General features: G+C 42.6%; 1 protein-coding gene across 2 annotated transcripts in view; it reads left to right on the top strand.

Moving 5' to 3' along the window:
• The window catches only part of adamts17 (ADAM metallopeptidase with thrombospondin type 1 motif, 17), a 104,883-nt gene extending 86,611 nt beyond the window's left edge, over positions 1–18,272 (top strand). For both annotated transcript variants that reach the window (XM_080437812.1, XM_080437811.1), the window contains 5 exons: positions 1,017–1,152; positions 4,624–4,828; positions 5,529–5,681; positions 12,845–13,022; positions 13,594–18,272. In XM_080437812.1, coding sequence (XP_080293938.1) covers positions 1,017–1,152; positions 4,624–4,828; positions 5,529–5,681; positions 12,845–13,022; positions 13,594–13,745 — 824 coding nt within the window. In that variant the 3' untranslated portion in view covers positions 13,746–18,272. The remainder of the gene's footprint in view (positions 1–1,016; positions 1,153–4,623; positions 4,829–5,528; positions 5,682–12,844; positions 13,023–13,593) is intronic.
• The last annotated feature ends 550 nt before the right edge of the window (positions 18,273–18,822 follow it).

Raw genomic sequence — 18,822 nt, 5'->3', positions numbered from 1 at the left:
GGTTCAGATAACATTTACCATTTGCCATCATTTTGTACCATCCTTCTATGGTCTAAATTAATCACATGGGTAAGTTGAATACTCGACTCGAATAATCAACAACCTGAAAATATGTAGTTAGCTGCAGCCCCAGTGCCACCAGAGATTTGGTGCACTCTGATTGAAACCGATCAATCTTGAAAATTATTTGCCCTTTTTGATGCCTTCGGGCACTTTTGTTCATCACCTACTCAGACAACTTATCTGTAGTCCTAGCAGGTGCTGTCGCTACACTTTGGTATCCTCCCTAGAATGAATATGAGGATGTATTTCATAGATGGGCTTGGCAGAGTCACCACAACAGAATCTTAATCAGATTATGCCACAGTCAGGTAGTGCCCTCTGTTTTCAGAACACTGTGTGTCTCAGAGGCTTACATGTTGCCAAGCTCTCTTTGCATAAATACATACCCGCATGCACATGCCTGCAGACATGCATGAGCACATGCACTAGCACGCGCACATGCACATATATGACTCTGAGCAGTAACCAATGTGATAAGGCTTGGCTGAAGGCCAAAAGGAAAGGGGCTCAGAAAATAAAGCGGTGCGCTCTTTGAGGTCGTTACTAATTAAACAGGTTTTACTGTTTAATTGGCAGGTTTTATTGTTTCATTACCTCTGCATTAGACTAATGCTCTGAAGTAGTTCACTGGAGGGTTATGCTGAGGGATGAGCAAGGCCTGCGTGCGTGTGCGGCTGTGCGCGTGCACATGTATTCAGCATGCTACTTGGATGTGGCTAGGAAGGTAATGGAAACAAGGATTGAGCTATCTTGAAGCTTGAAGTCATGATATATAACACCACATAAAGTAGAGTGCATGTTCGTGACAAAGGCTAGGAAGTCAGGTGCAACAGAGGAGTGCAGATGTTTTTCATATAAAACCACATTCCAAAATATTGTGTGTGTGTGTGTGTGTGTGTGTGTGCGCGTGCGTGCGTGTGCGTGTGCGTGTGCGTGCGTGTGTGTGTGTTTAGGTGAGAGGAGGACAGTGGTATCCTGTATGAGGATTGCTAATAAGACCATGGAGAAGGTCAACGACAGCCACTGTCACCCTGAGAACCGCCCACTGCCGCAAGTACGACTCTGTAACACTCATCACTGCCAGTACCGGTGAGGCACACACATACACACACACACACACACACACACACACACACGCACGCCTGAACTTACACACACATATACAGACACGCCCACACAACTTGTTACACAATTAGCTTCAGCTGACTGATTTTGGAGATAGTAATTCACAGTACTATACACTGTGAATTTTACATCAAGCTCTTGGGCTTTTTGTCTTATCCTTTTGACCACTATGTGCATATCGAATGTTTTGCGCATATGTTTTTTGGTGTCAATCAATCAATCAACCAACCAACCAATTAATCAATCAATCATTCATTCAATCAATCACTGTCACAATTCAGTATTTTCACTATTCACTAATTCACTATCATTCAGGGCAAATTCATACTGTAGACATACGGGTAGACCTTAACCCGCTCAGCTTGGGAGGTGGGGGCTGTTAGGGGTTACGTGTCTTGCTCAGGGACACTTCAACACGTATACTGGACAGACTGGACAGTTGGGCGAACTGGTTACCTTCTGATGACACCAGACAGGCTCTCTACTCACTAAGCTACATGCCTGCTGTCATATATCCGACTTAGGAAGGATAGGGACAAAGGCATGTTCTTCACTCTCTCTTTGATATTTTCTCACACCGACGTGTTCTTCTCACACCAAGACCACTAAATCTCTCACAGAGGGTTGTGACAAAATATCCTTACGGGCTCATCGCAACAGTCTCTCTGTTGTACTTAATTTGCAGCTGTTCATTTTTCAAAGGCCCGGGATACAGTGCAGGAAACAAAAAAATATATATCAAAGCTGAAGACTCGCTGTGATGTTCTCCCCTGTAATGCTGCGTCTTCACAGTCTCTTTGATGTGGAAGTCAACCCTGGCGAAAACGAGTGCAAACAGCCTCTAGCATCTCACCGTCAGGTGTGAGGCTGTGCAGTATTTGAGAAGTGTGTAAGTATCTCAGGTTGGTGAGACGTGTGCTTAGCGACAGTGTATAGAGGTTAAGACATACACCTCTGGATGTGATCCCGGTCATCCCTACACTACACAGTAAAATCCTCAGTATTAATTTTACATTTTGTACAGTCTTCAGAGTTTGTGAAATTATTTTTACCCCAGTGAAAATAGTTAAGGACACAATCACTCCTGTCCCTACGTGTGTCTGTTCATCCATAAAAGCCATAGCTCCTAAACTTCTGATCAGATTTGGATGAAACACATAGGTTGATAGTCGCCCAATGACCTGAATTCTAAAGTATATTTCAAATCGGCTGTGGAAAAGTATTTCATTTGTATTCATTTCCACCGTCTCTAACCAAATAAAAGTGGAGGAGTAGACGTTCACCTTTTGAACACATAAGGGTGATGTTAGACAAATACATGTAATTGTATCAACATGGGGAGAGCAGCACTTTCAGATTTTGTCAAAGGGTTTGACTCCTCATGCATGGGTGTAGGCAGCTCTCTGAGTTTCTAGTTTTTCTGTTTTCGACAAAATAATTGTATGTGATTCATCCATGTTGAGACGTTTACTAAGGCCCCTCGTTCGCTTTCCTGACACGTTTCTTCTCTGTGCAAACTGATCCTTTCAGACTCACTGGGTTATGAGGATTCCCCACATGGAACGTCAGAGTGAGAACACAACACTAGAGATTGAAGAGAGAACGAATGTAAGGACAGAGTCTTTCAGACAGAATGAGATAAACAATTGGAAAGATGTGAGAAACAAGGCGGAATGTCATGATGACACCACATAGTCAAGACTGGAGACAGATCAGAGGGAAAGAGGAAAAAGGGGGAATGGGGGGGGGAGTTTGAGATAGACAGACAAAGGAAGAGTCTTTATAACCAGGGAGTTTCTATTGGTCAGAGTCATCAGCTCATCAGACATATTGTAGAAGACAGTTCAGCTTGCCAGAGTCCCAGATGTAGAGTGCTAATACTTTATGAGGGCGTGTTAGATCTTGGATCAGACTAAGATGAAATGATGTCTTTAGCCATATTGTACTTCTAAAATTATTGCAAATAAAAACATACTGAAGAAATGCACTTTTAAGGAATTAAGAATATAGTTATTTTACAAATGATAACCTTTAGGGATTTTAGTTGATTTCATCCACTCCATTTCCCGGGCCTTGGAATTTACTCAACTTACAGATGAGCCTGTATACACTTAAATTGAACTTCCATGGATTTGAATTAGCCAGATCATTAATTACAGAACACAAACTGTCTTCTTAACTATATGGAGGATCATGCCTCAGTTCTTTTTCTTTTTGTTATACTTTCTTCATAGTTAAAGTTGTACAATGCAAATTCACAACTAACGATTTTTAGCAACCTCTGCTGGTCACTACCGTCACTGCATACAATTTCCTTAGTCCTCGATTACCCAGAATTCCATTCGTTTTCACCGGAAGCCGGAAGCGTTTCAAAAAGCGATCTTTTAATTGTTTTATACTATCTACGGATCGTTTCTCTTAGCCAGTGGAGCATTAGTTACCATGAGCTGTGCTTTCTTTTTCTGTTCTTTTTCGATCTTCTAATCCTACATTCTCTTAAAATCAGCGTGAGGTTCATTTTTGTTATTAGCGCGATAGTTCCTGGCCAAACAGGAAACCGTTGCGGTAGTTCCTGGCCAAACAGGAAACCAGTGCATTTCCACCTCCGTTTTCCGGCCAGATGACGTTATTTCCCCGGGAAAGTCCCCCCAGTCCACGTTCAATATAAAATATATAAATAAAAGGCTTCCGGGGGTGAAATTCATGGAGTGGGTGTTGTGAAACTTTTGCCACTCACAAAAGATATACAATTTAACTTTAGTTTTGTTGAAAACGTTACCTAGTATGCCTTTAAGGGACTGCTTGCAGTATTTATACACAGAACAGTTAGTCACTCAATTTCAACAGCGGAACATTTGTGTAAATTACCTGCTTTAATTTGAAAAGCATGTGTATGCGTACGGTTTATGTGTGTCCACATATGCCTTAAATTTGCAGAGTAATCTTTATTTCTATCTTTATTTTTAGGCTCGTTGAATAATAATAGTAGTACATCAATTTTAGCCAAATATCGTTTCAGGGAGAGCTTAAAATGCACTTAAAATGCACATATTGGACAAAGATGACCTATGGTGCATCTGTAATAATAGCACTTCAGGCTGGCATAGGAAAACATTAAACAGCTACTCTATGGAATTCCATACTGCTTGAACTAAGGTCTTCTTTTAAAAACTCTCTAAATAATAATATGTTTTGTCATCGTTGATCTTTGCATATTCTGTCTTTATATGAGTCTACTCTTGTCATATGAAATGTGCTATAAATACATTTGATTTGACTTGACTTGAAAAACACCAACAATACTGGAGGGAGCTTTAATGACATTGCATAGAAGATATTAGAGGTTTGTGAGCATTGGGAACCAGAAAGGAGAGGAACCTGTGATCAAACACTGTGTGGGAGGTTGATTGAACACTCCGGCTGTGTGTCTCCCAGGTGGGTGACAGGCGAGTGGGGGGCCTGCTCGGTGTCGTGTGCAAAGGGTCTCCAACGGAGGGAGGTGGGCTGTGTCTATCAGCTCCAGAACGGTACCCTCATCCACACCAGGGACCTGTACTGCCAGGGATCCAAGCCCCCCATCCTGCAAGGTTGCGAGGGGCGCCTCTGCCTAACCATCTGGGAGGCTTCTGAGTGGTCCAAGGTCTGGCACACACACACACGCACACACACACACACACGCACTCACACACACACACACACACGCACACGCACACGCACACGCACACGCACGCACACGCACACGCACACACACACACACACAAACAATGTTGTCATGTCAGAATGGTTTACCTTGAAAAAATCCTTGCAAAACAATTAACAGTTTGTAAGTAGATAGGAGTGGCTTATGGTCGGTATTGAGTGGCTTATTGTCAGTATCAAGTATGTCTATCCACTTTTCGATGTGCTAGGGAGATGGACTGCTGAGGTGGAGCATAACACCTACCATCAGCTCCCAGTACTTACCGCATGTCTTAGTACTCATACAAAGGCGAGTGTTCTACCGACTGAGCTACCCAGACACAAACTAACTAGTCACTACTGTATACATGTGTTTAGGTCCGTGGATGTACATGTAGTGTACTGTGTGCGTACACAAACACACTTCACTTCCTGTATAATTGAATAGGCGGACAAAGAGTGGCACTGATAATTTACTGCAAACATAATTCTCTGTTTCTTTCTCTCTCTCTCTCTCCCTCTCACGCTCTCTCTCTCTCACTCTTACTTTCTCCTCTTTCTGCCGTCCATGCCTTACTGTTCTCTTATGTTCTGCCTCAATCAATCTTTTCCTTATTTTTCCTGTCAACCTTCCTTCCACTACCACCACCACCTCCCTCCAGTGTTCATCAGAGTGCGGCAGTGGGGTGCGCAGGCGTACAGTGTCCTGTACCAACCCACAGGGCAGATGTGACCCCCTGTCCCAGCCTGCCCAGCAGGAGCCCTGTGAGGACCACTCCAAATGCTACGAGTGGAAGACCGGAGACTGGTCCAAGGTGGGGGCAATAGCTTTCAAACTTTTTTGTGACCAAATCACAGCAACGGGAAAGTAAAAAATGTCAAGGCAGATCTGTTTTCATAGCGAAAATAGCTGATCTACAATTTCACAGCGATGTTGCCTGTGGGTTGGACGAGATCAGTGGAGCGCCCTCTGGTGTTGTGCCTGTGTGTGTGTTTCTCACGTTATTGAAGTAGGTACATGGGCACTGATCCCTCGAGTATCTTGTAGACCAGGCCCATTGCAAGTTGCTGTACTCTGTCCTCTACCCTGAGCCATCCCACCCTTGCATAATGAGCAGGGGTTAGGTGAGTCCTAGGTGTGAAATTAAGTAGTAAACCTGATCAGTTTGTTTTGAGAGGTCTGAAGTTTTGCTTTTAATGCCTTTTGTGGTGCTAGAGTACCATTAGGTGCATGCATAGTCAAAATGACTTTGGATGAGTGCTCCAGCTAGTGTCCTCAGTGCATTACCAACTGACCAACAAGGAGATCCTGCCCAAAAATCTTGTTCTTTGGTTGACTTTCTTGATTATTTTTGTTGCCATTTTTGCACTGGAAAGATTGTTCTCTAGAATGCAACCCAGGTAGGTAATGGGCACAGTTGGGAGAACGCAGTATCATGAATGCCATGCCATGCCATACCCCATGCCATGCCATGCCATGCCAAATACCATGCCATGCCCCATGCCATACCACATGCCATGCCATGCCATTCCATGTGTGCCATGCCATGCCATGCCCAATGCCATGCCATGCCATGCCATGCCATGCCATGCCATGCCATGCCATGCCATGCCATGCCATGCCATGCCATGCCATGCCATGCCATGCCATTGTGAGCTTGCAGATCTGCTATTTTCATCATATATCTTTGAAAACACAAATCTTGTGTGGGGGTCCCTGGCACAACATATTTTCAGATGGGGGTCTGTGGCGAAATACACATTAATAGTGTGTAGTACTAGTGCACACCAAGAATAACTCAGGCTTTATACACTCACTCACTCACTCACTCACTCACTCACTCACTAACTACTGAGGACAGTGGTTTAAGTACATGCCAACACGGTGCCAGTCCAGCGTGATGATAGATAGATAGCTGCTAGATACCCGACTGCTTTAGAAGAGGGATAGCTTCCATTTTCACAGTTGGCTCACGTTCACACACACACAGACACAGATACACTCTCACAAGGCAGCGTCAACGATCCCTTCATTGACCCGCAACATCTTAATAATGTCTGGCAAGCTGACTTTAGACGGCTTATATCACTAGACCACAAAATAAGATCCTCTGATTCCCACTCTGTGTCATTACTAGTCTATCTCTCTCTCTCTCTCTCTCTCTCTCTCTCTCTGTCTGTCTGTCTGTCTGTCTGTCTGTCTGTCTGTCTGTCTGTCTGTCTGTCTGTCTGTCTGTCTGTCTGTCTGTCTGTCTGTCTGTCTGTCTGTCTGTCTTTCTCTCTCTCTCACACGCACGCACGCACAGCATTCTGTGAAGCTCTGTGGTGTTTATGTACTGATGATGACTGCTCCAGATGTCCATGCAGCTCACTGGTAGAGCTCTAACAGTAGAGGTGATTGGGCCCAGTGCACCTTCCTCAGTGAGGCCGCGGGGGCCGGCCAGAGGGTCTCCAGTTTCACACCCTGAGTTGAAGGGGAGATTTTGTGTTCCCCTCCTGACCCAGTGGGCTGACCCTGAGGCTTAGGCATAGGCGCCTCGTTTTTGAAACAGCCTCATAATAAAAACCTTCTCTTTGCGACAGGCTTGAGAAATGCATTTTTTTTGCTAACGTGTAGAGGTTTGGACAATTTAGAGGAATTGTCAGACCTATAAGACAAGATGTCACCTTGAAATTGTCTGAGGCTGAATGCTAAGTAACCGTACAATGCTGTAATGGCGAGACAGTGTTGCAATTGCTGTTTGTGCTTTGTGTTCCTGGTTAGCCGGTCATGTGTGTGGGAAGCCGCTAGCTGTGTTTTACAGTAGCATAATGATGCTTGGCAAATGGCTTGGGAGTCTCAGAATCCCATTAGGCCAATGGTATTACAGTGCTATTTTTCTTAATGACACGTATGCATTTCTGACTAATAGGACCTGAGAGAGCTAATATGGCTGATTCACATACAGCAGCCTGCAGCAGTCTATCCACTTGCACAAGCATGCCTAGGGATTGTGTGTGTGCATGCATGCATGCATGCGTGTGTGTGTGTGTGCGTGTGCATGCATGCACTCTTACATCTTTGAATGTCAGCTTGTGTGTGGCTGGGCACACGTGTGTCACAATGCACTCCAGCAGCTGAACCCGAAACTGAGCAGCACAGTCAAGCAGACGTGCGGAAACTGGCCAAGTTCTTTTGTTGTGAAGTCTCCAGGTTGAATGAGTTCCCCATGAGACCGCAGAACGAGCGAAGCAATTATCAAAGGTGTTTAGTAAATGGAGCATTGTGTTTTTCCCCTTTCCGTGGCACAGCCAGGGCAGGGTGTAGTTCAGAGTCTCAGCTCACTGCACCATTTAACAGTTTTAATGAAGATACCGAATGGGTGGGGGAGTTGCTGCCTGTTTGCACATTAGCACAATGTCTGTCTGTCTGTCTGTCTGTCTGTCTGTCTGTCTGTCTGTCTGTCTGTCTGTCTGTCTGTCTGTCTGTCTGTCTGTCTGTCTGTCTGTCTGTCTGTCTGTCTGTCTGTCTGTCTGTCTGTCTGTCTGTCTGTCTGTCTGTCTATTTTCTTATGTGGGCCTCTAGCCTCACCCCCTCCCTCTGTTTCACCCTGTGTGTCTCACCCTTCATGTACTCTTTGTCTGTTCATGTGTGCTGTGCTGTTATGGTTACACTCAGAAGACTGGTTGTCTGCGATTCTACATAATGTACTTATAAATAACTAGGATGACGCCCGCCAGCCTACTTGGGGCCACGCATGTCAGGAGCGATGCAGGTCGTTCCATTTATATTGGCTATGCGGCACAAACATTACGAAAAGCTCGGCCAATCAGTTAAGCTGATGGGTCGGGTTAGCCAATCAGGTATTTATACTGGCTTAGCGGCACACATTCTCCCTAACACACTGAGAATTTGAAAGATACAGATTTGTGGGTTTGTCGGTTCTCGGAAACCCTTGGTCCATCCGAATCCGGCACCGCACACCTCGGGGTCATCTGAGACACACACGCCACGTTTGAGACCATTTGGTCATATACTTTCAGAGTTACGCTCAGGACAGGGTGACTCACACACACAGAGATTTGGTAGTATAGATAAGGGTGCTCAGGTGGGCACAAGCTAGCAGAAATTGTAATCTGTGCCGGTGAATACCAGCCCAATTCATTCAATTTGGGGATGTCTTTGTCATCGTTTTCAAAAGGTCTCCTTTCCCACCTGTCTACATTAAAGTGCAGTGCAGGAGTTTTCCAAACAAAGCGGGGTCAGCAGTCTTTTAAAATTTAGGGGTCAAAAACGGCAGCATAGTGTTGATGATAGGTGCACATCAAAACTAGTCAAAACTTGACATTTAGGCATGATTTTACTGTGACTATTGTTCTGTACTTGCTGCCTGCACAATTATGTAAAGCCCCATTTATGTATCAGAGACAGAAATGAAAGAACAAATTGTCCCAAAAAAAACTAAACAAGAAAAAGTAATATACAGGAGGAGTAATATCTGAATGTGTAAATGTAAATGGCTTTGTTGTTCAGAACACACTAGTCTAGTCCATACCAGAGGACGGTGACTGTGACCATAGTGATCCCCACCCCCAACACACACACAACCAACAGAGATCAAGCGGAGGCCGCTCACATAGAGAGAAAACCAGATCTGAATATTTTTCTGTAATTTTGGGAAGCAATTTCAGATTAGGTCCAACATTAATATGAATAGGCTTTGTTCCTGAACAGCACCTCCACAAGAAATTGTTCCCTCATTTATCAGCTTCAATATAGTGTTCCAGTTACAATTCTGGTTGTTCATTGTTTGTTTCCTTCCAATTCCACTTGTTTGTCCTGTATCATTTTCAAAACCAAAAAGTAAAAGACAAACACTGGTGCAACAGGTTCCCCTCAAGAATGGCCAAAATCCTGGAGTCAAATCCTCTAACCTACCTCACCAAAACTATCTATAGTCTTCAAGCAGCTAATTGCGGCGCTGGGGGACTTATACAGCACACTTCAATGTGTTTGGAAGATATATAGAATATATCTATAACAACAATAATAATACTGATAATAATAATAATGATAATAGTAATAGTAATAGTAATAGTTATAGTAATAGTAATAGTAATAGTAATAGTAATAGTAATAGTAATAACAATAACAAATATAGAAATGTCAAAATATCCATAAGAAATACAAATATGACTATACATATTTATACATACATACATATACAGTACCTGTATATTGTATACACACACACACACACACACACACACACACACGCACACGCACACACAACATACAGCAGAGTGGCTAAGATGTGTTACTTAAGCTTGATAATAATAGCTGCAGTGTTTGTCTCTTGAAAGAGCTAAAGCTAGCACAGTCTCTAATATGAGGCGGCAAGCTATTCCAAAATTCCTTTCACCTCCACACTATGGCTGAAACAACAGATTCTTAGAAATAGAATAGAATCAATTTCTAAACTTCAGGGCCACTCAACAACTTAGAACCCCCACTGCATCAGAGCATGTGAGCCGCGATTTTGACGTGAGTGCGGAGCTGGTTTATAAAAAGGTTGGAGCGCTACTCAGAGCGAGGACCGCCTGCCGCTCCACCGAATGTTTGAGCATGCCCGGTCGCACGGACTCAGAGACACACAGACATCCAGCAGTGCACAGCGCACCGAAATTTCATTAGAATTTCTACTTTCTTTTTCTTTTCTTTTTTTTACTGTTGAGCGACCCGGTTTGAGCGGAGCATGGAGCGAGAGGTGCGCAAATCAACGTGAGCGACAGAGCGACGGGGAGCGGAGCGCGGGGGGAGTCAACGTGAGCGAATAGCGAGCGTGAAACCAGCCCCCTGGAGCGCCGAGCGGCATTTCCACCCGCTCCGCTCCGCTCACGTGCTCTGCACTGCATCAAAACCATTAGCTACTAGTTACTTACCAAGTTCTCTCCCCAAGACCAAAACCCACTATCTTACTATCTGTGTGCTTGATACATAGGCTATCACACTCACACTGTGGGCCCCCAATCACAACCTTTATTATGTCAGTCCCGTCATTGCTACCAACCAATGGTTTCTTGAGAACACAAGCCAGCTCCCATGCCAAACTAGAGACCAAACAAGATTCTTACAATCTAGCAATAGGCCTATAATACATACATACATACATACATACATACATACATACATACATACATACATACATACATACATACATACATACATACATACATACATACATACATACATACATACATACATACATGCATACATACATACATACATACATACTGTACATACATACATACATACATACATACAGTATATATATATAAATATATATATATATATATATATATATATATATATATATATATATATATATATATTATACATTTTACCATTTTACCATTTTAATACATTTTAAATGCGCACCGAACGTGCAAGTTTATGTGCATAAATTACCTCCAGGTTTGGTTGGGGTCGCGAGTCAATGGCCCCCTTATTTTGGGGTCGCGGGCTGAAAAGTTTGGGAACCCATGCTCTACACACACAGTATCATTATTTGAAAAATACAAATAAAGCCAACTGCGCATCCATGTTGTGTCCCGGGGAGCTGTTTAGATCTGATAAGATCTGTTTATTAGCTTACTTGTGTGATTTGTTTGATCTCATCAAAGCAAAGCCAGACAATGTCAGTTAATACATCTCCCAACAGGTTTCCAGTTGTTGCATTACTCTGTTGACCCATTAGCCAAAACATTGGCGGAGGCACATTGACAGTCTGGCTGTTCCCCCTCCTGCCCTGCCAGGCCATCGCTCTGTTATGCTCAATTTATACTCTGTTGTACAAGATATACAACTATGGCATCAGGACAAGGTCATGGGTGAAAGTGAAACATGCCAGTTTTATTTGGGTTGTTGATTTTCAGATTTTCAGCCGCTGACTTCGAAATACACACTATAATTACAGATTTGTTGATTGGGCGTGCTGTGTACTGTATGTACTGTATGGGTGACTGACTGGGCATGCATTTTTAGGCATGCATAAGGTTGTAGTGGAGATTGATGAGGCACGTTATCATGAGAACTACTCATTATCAAATCTGATGAAAAGATGAAAGAAACCCTCAGAGAGCTTTCGCAGATCACTTGAAAATGTAATGCTTTGAGCTCTGCACCTGGCTGAGTGTAGGCAGAACAAAATATAGTGCCAAAATATTCATTATAGGAGAACATTTTAAAAACGTTTCGGATTCCATTCCAATTGACTACGATTGGCTTTCAAGTGGGCCCCCAAATAATTGGCAAAACACCACCATTTTTATGATAATATAAAAAATATAAATAAATTACATGGTATTTTTTTTTAAAACCTCATAGTGATACCAGTAAATAAGAACTTAAACTATACTATGTTGGTTCCATTGATCCAAACAGAACACAATTGATTGATTAGAAATGTTGTGTACGGATCATTAAAATATTTGTGCTCTGAAAATGCACACAGCCTAACCATCTGACCACTTAACCCTTTAAGCCCGGGAAAGCATCTGTGTCATTTTAGATTTCTTTGGCTATTCAAGATATACAAGCTCATGCCGCGCTACGAGCTTGTAGATCTGCTATAAAATTGTTTTATCGTGAAATGTTTAGCAAATCTTTGAATATATATATTTTTTAAATCGAACATTTCTAACTCAAATCTTTGCTGCTGGGGATTCTACAAATGTCTACAAACGTATGTTGCTATAGGATCAGTGGTTCTCAAACTTTTTTCATGTCAAATGATATTTGTCTGCGGACCCCACCATCTCAAAATATTTTATTCGAGGGACCCCCAGCCAAGATTTGCACACATTTTCACAATTTATTTTCAAAAATAGCAGATCTACAAGCTCATATGAGCTTGTATATGTTGGTAACCGTAATCTACCAACTATAGTTCCACTGTTGATATTGATTGCCGTTCAGCTTTTCATTGGCTCTTTCCAGTGCTCGTCATCGTGTGGGAAGGGTCTGCAGTCCCGGGTGGTCCAGTGTATGCACAAAGTAACGGGTCGCCATGGTAACGACTGCCCAGCTGCGCTGAGACCCCCAACCTACCGACCGTGCCACCAGGCAGCCTGCAACGAGAAAGTCAATGTGAACACCATCACCTCCCCCAGATTAGGTGAGTGTGTGTGTGTGTGTGTGTGTGTGTGTGTGTGTGTGTGTGTGTGTGTGTGTGTGTGTGTGTGTGTGTGTGTGTGTGTGTGTGTGTGTGTGTGTGTGTGTGTGTTAAGCGTGCATGTACAGTATATGCATGTGCGTGCCATGCACAGTATACATGTGAAAGTAAGTAATAAGTGTGACTTTCATATATTGGAGACAGTATTCGATGTATACAGTAGGTGTGAATGTGTGAGAATGTGTGAGTCCTGTGTAGAGTGTGTGTGTGTGTGTGTGTGTGTGCGCGCGAGCGCATGCACAGTATACATGTGAAAGTGAGTAATTTGTGTGACTTTCATATAATTGAAGAATGTATACAATGTGGGTGGGTATGTGTGTGTGTGGTCATGTTTCTGTAAATGTTGTGTGTTTGTTGTGTGTTTGTGTATAGATGTATAGTACACGTGTGAATGTACGAGAAGGCATCCTGTGTAGAGGTGTTCACGCTGTGTGCGTGCGGCGTGCGTGCGTACGTGTGCATTTAATGTCTACTGACATGCCATATTGAGTCCTGTTCTCCCACTGTGTTGCAGCTGCTCTGACGTACAAGTGCACAGGTGACCAGTGGACGGTGTACTGCCGCGTCATCCGAGAGAAGGACCTGTGTAAGGACATGAGGTTCTACCAACGCTGCTGTGAAACCTGTAGGGACTTTTACGCCAATAAAACACTGCACAAGAGCTAATGACCAAACCATGCACCCTCCCAGAAGCGCTTCCTTTGTAAATGTTTTCACTATTTTGTTTTTTATGCTGTTGTCGTTATCACTAGTTATAATTGATAATTGATGGAACTTTTTTTTTTTTTTTTTTTACAAAAGAAAGCGGGGTCATAAGCTTCTAGTTTCAATGAAGACTTGAAAATGTTCAATATTTCTTTTGCTGTATACCAAAAAAAAAGAAAAAGAAAAGTCGGTGACTTTGTGAGGGGAGTCGCTTGTAAAGACTAACCCGCTGGCTTTGTTGCACAGAAAGATTCAAAATGAGTTGTTTGATGTTGAAGTACACTTTCTTTTGGTAAGTCTAGCATATACCATGGGAGCATGAGGCTCAATGTTCCCCTTAAGGGTAACTTATACTTAGTTGCGTGCCGGTGTCGCACACCGAAAATAGAAGATCGACAAGATTGTTGTTGACGCGTTGTCGCCTTGTAGATCTGCCATTTTCGGTGCACGACACCAGCGCACAACCAAGTATACCTCAGGCTTTAGCCACTGGCTGGTCCCACCCATCAGGAGACCTTTCTCCTCTCCTAGACTCCTCAACTGTCCTCCTTATGTTTTGCTATTATTGTACTGTATTATAGCTGATTGTTGCGATGTCAAATAGTTAGTCTAATATGATTGAGTATAATTGTTCTACTTGAGTATTGAGTATAATTATGTATTGATGTGGAGCCATGAAGCGATACCATAGAGATGGAGTGAGCCAACCAAGCTAATAACAGGAGACCCACTATTGTACAGGCCTGGCAGCGGGCCTTGGACAGCTCATGTAGCAGAACCTGGTTCTAACATGAAGGTACAGTACGCTCTAATGGTACAACTCCATGGTCATGGTCCTTCTCTTTCTTTCTTTTTTTACTCTGTGGAGGATTGCTGTTCAGTTGACAGAATTCGAAAAACTTTGACTCACCTTTTAAGACCTATTAAGATTGATTGATTCACCATTTGAACTCAATAAGTGAAAATGAGTTCTAGAGAGAGACCCGGTGACAGAGAAATTATTGACAGATGCTTGGAGGCAGTCAGAGGTTACAAGCTTATAGGCTATAGGAGGTGACCAGACATATGCTGCTGAGCCATCTGAACCAGTAGTAAGCACTGCATTAAGTGGACCTTGAGTTCACATGAACTATACCAGAACTCTGAGGAGTGCAATGTTCTGCACGCCCACCAACTAGCTAAACCCTTGACTCATAGCGGCATCAGTCGGCCTGCGTGGTTTCTAGTTCAAGGCTATGGATTTGTTTTAGTTTTGTGGTCCCAGTGAGTATTCGGTTTTGTGCCTCATGGTTCTCTGAATTGGTTGCAACGATATCTTGGTGGATGGAAATACAGAAAATACACACAAACAAACCAACAGAACGTGTCTGCGACATAGGTTGTAATCAAACGGAGAGTTAGATCCCAGACCAGAGTTTGCGCTACAATTTGTTTTCTTCTGGACAATGCTCAGTAGAATTTCAGCTTGCCAGATACAGTACAATCTTTTTAGGGTCAATTCAGGCCACATCTATTAACATTGCATGTGTGCTTGTATGAGGCTAAACGAGAGGCTTATGTAACATCTCGATAAGCTTTCATACTAATGGGAAGAATGTAACAACAAAAGAAGGTATACTGTATGTACAGTGTATATGAAATAGCCTACATAACAGGCACATTGAAAGTTCTCAAGGGGCAGAACAGGGCTCACTGTGCTTCTTAATTCAAGGTCACTGAATCACTGAGCGCCCTTACACGGTACTTGTAGATGGAAAATATTATTCACCTTTCAAAACCACGTTGTTTTCAAAACATGAACCGGCTCAGTGAAAACGGGAGATAAGAAGACAGCAACGTGAATTGAGGGACAGAAGAAGTGTGCACTTGTACATCCATTTACTGCTGGCCTAAAGCTTGCTATACAACTACTGTAGCTGAACCAGGTCATAGAACCAGGTGTGGTGAGGTTCTTTCAGAGCTCAAGTTTAGCCTTGTGCTGGTTTTTCACTTATCACCTGATGAATTTCAAAGTGTAAATACAGTATAAGACCTTAATGCAACTAAAGCCTTAGAAATATTTTAATGTTGCATAATTTTTTCTTTATTTGTTCTGCCAGTAAGCTACTAAATCCACTGGGCTTTTAGTTAGCTGTCAACTATTACCTAGCGCAAACTCTGTCCAGGGCCATGTGTATGCAGTGGTGGAAAAAGTACTCAAATGTTTTACTTAAGTAAAAGTATCAATACCACAATGTATAATTACTCTGTTAAGTAAAAGTCCACTATTCAAAATTGACTTGAGTAAAAGTACAAAAGTATTGGCATCAAAATATACTTTGAGCACCAAAAGTAAAAGTACTCATCGTGCAGAATGTCCCATTTCACAAGTTCAACATGTATAACAATCTTTTGAAAATAGCCAATCTACAAGCTCACAATGCGTCGCATCGCAAGCTTGTAGATCGGCTATGTTTTGTAATAATAATCTAAATCTGCAAAGTAACTAGTAACTAAAGCTGTCCAATAATTGTAGTGGAGTAAAAAGTACAATATTTGCCTCTGAGATGTAGTGGAGTAGAAGTAAAACTGTAGAAAATTGGAAATACTGAAGAAAGTAAAAAAAAAATACCTCAACATTTTACTTAAGTGGAGTACTTGAGTAAATGTACTTAGTTACTTTACACCACTGTGTGTATGTTTCATGTACGTTGTATTGTTCTTGCTCTCTGGGGTCCGGTGAGACCACCATGGCTGAACCAAGGGGCCCCTCTGACCAGAGAACCCAGGGTGAGGATAAGAACTGATAAGGGCTTCCAGTCAGTCCAGAGACTTAAGACTGAGAAAACAAACGCACTTCACAGAGGTCTGGAGCGCCGCTAATCAATCAAACACACATCTGTTTACTCATAGTGGAACAGCACGTCGGACCACCCAATGTTCCTCATGCAACGCACATATACTAGATTTGTGCAAAATACATAAATGCAGTGATTCTCAAACTGGAACCCCACTTTGATGAGCATTTAAGGCCACGGGCCCCGTTTCGATACGATTTTTATCTCTGGGACCCCAATATACACTGTAAAATCCTCAGTATTATTTTAACTCTGACAGAGTACGAATGGGAGTTTCAGATCCGTAAGGGTCCATTTGGTTCTTATCAGGCGGCATTGCGGCAAGTATCTGACGTTGAAAATGAAGCCAGTGCGAAGTAATGAAAATGTTGCAGTTCTCATTATTGGCCCAGCAGGTGGTGCTGATTCCAGCTAATGCAGAAAACATCTCATCCCGCTGGGGGTCCCACTTTGAGAACCACTGCATAAATGTAAGCACACACAAACACACACTGGTACAGTGTGAGGTGCTCTCTTGATATGAAGTATAGAAGCCACTTTGATTGGACCAATCACTGGGTGCGGTGTGGAGATGTGGGTCCTGCACCAGGTCTCATGCAGGTACAATAGCTCAGTTCTAAAGCCCATATCCCACCACAGTCCTTCAAAGTGGAGATGACAGCTATTAACAAGAGGTCACATCCTTCTGACCTGAAGTGTTGGCTCACATGTAAAAGTTATAACCCTTTTCTCATAGCCTGTAGCAACCCATTATCCCTGTGTGTGTGTGTGTGTGTGTGTGTGTGTGTGTGTGTGTGTGTGTGTGTGTGTGTGTGTGTGTGTGTGTGTGTGTGTGTGTGTGTGTGTGTGTGTGTGTGTGTGTGTGTGTGTGTGTGTGTGTGTGTGTGTGTGTGTGTGTGTGTGTGTACTTGTGAATTTTGCGTGCTTCTTGTGTCTTGCGTGTATGTGAGTGTATGTTTGTGTTGTGGGTGCGTGCATGCGTGCATATGTTTGTGTGTGCATGCAATGTGTGAGAGAGCATGTGTGTGTGTGTGCGTGCATTCATTCGTGCGTGCATGGGTGTGTGCATTCGTAAAGATTGGAGGACTTAATTCTTGCTCCCCGGATAACCAAGGGGATGAATGGTGCTATCTCATGACCAATTTCACTACTGTGGAATTCAGCTTAGTGTCCATAACGTTCCTGTTGTCCTCGTAACAGTGATCATATTTTGTGTTTTAGGATTATTTAATAACATCTATGTTTGAATTGTTTTGGTAAACTGCTCAAACTGCTTTTTTATTCTGCTATAGTGGAAATATGCTTCAATATTCCTGTACTGTACTGTTTAGTTGCACATAATATGTTTGGCACATCAAATGCCACTACATGTATTTTATGGTGCTGATATGGTAATACGTTTCAAATTGTTAATAAGTAAATACAATGATATGTTAATATACAGGGATTTAACCAGTTGTCTGGTGTTGATATGTTTAGTAGTAAACAACACTTGTACTGTCATGCATTTTATTTTATTCAGTATTCCCAAAACAAAAGTAAAAATCTGAATGATTGGAATTGAATTCTATATTTCAAGTCTACTGTAAATTGTTTTGTTTTTTTGTTTTTTGTTTTTGGTACGTAATAAATAATGTGATTTTACATCGGAAAACAAAACGCTTTGATGCTTAATCACTGGATACTGTATCTTTCATAACAGGATGAAATGACATCTCTTTGCAGGCCCAGACAGCCCTTTGATGGCTCTGAATTATACGCAGCCACATCCAGACTCCAGACCTATTGTTCTCCTCTCTCTTCTGAATATGGTCAACAAGCCATAGAAACACAGACAGACAACAGAACAAATATACTGGCTGCTGTGTAGTAAATCTCATATTCCCTCTTCTCCCTGGCTCTGTGTTTAACTGAGATCATGATGAATATCCATCTGCCAGCTCACAGCTCTGCAGGAACTGGCAGGAAAGGACACAGGGAAAGGTCATTGTTGCCGCCCCTTTCTGTCTCTCTCTCTCTCTCTCTCTCTCTCTCTCTCTCTCTCTCTCTCTCTCTCTCTCTCTCTCTCTCTCTCTCTCTCTCTCTCTTTCTCTTTACTGCTCTCACCTTCTCTCTCTCCCTTGCTTTCAAGCTTTTTACTACTGTTCTCACTTCCTGTCTCTCAATCTCATTGTATCTCCTCATGGCCTGTCATTCTCTCT

This window comes from Gymnoscopelus braueri, assembly GCF_963280865.1.
Source record: "Gymnoscopelus braueri genome assembly, chromosome: 1".
Taxonomy (NCBI): domain Eukaryota; kingdom Metazoa; phylum Chordata; class Actinopteri; order Myctophiformes; family Myctophidae; genus Gymnoscopelus; species Gymnoscopelus braueri.
This window is presented reverse-complemented; position numbering and strand designations above follow the sequence as displayed.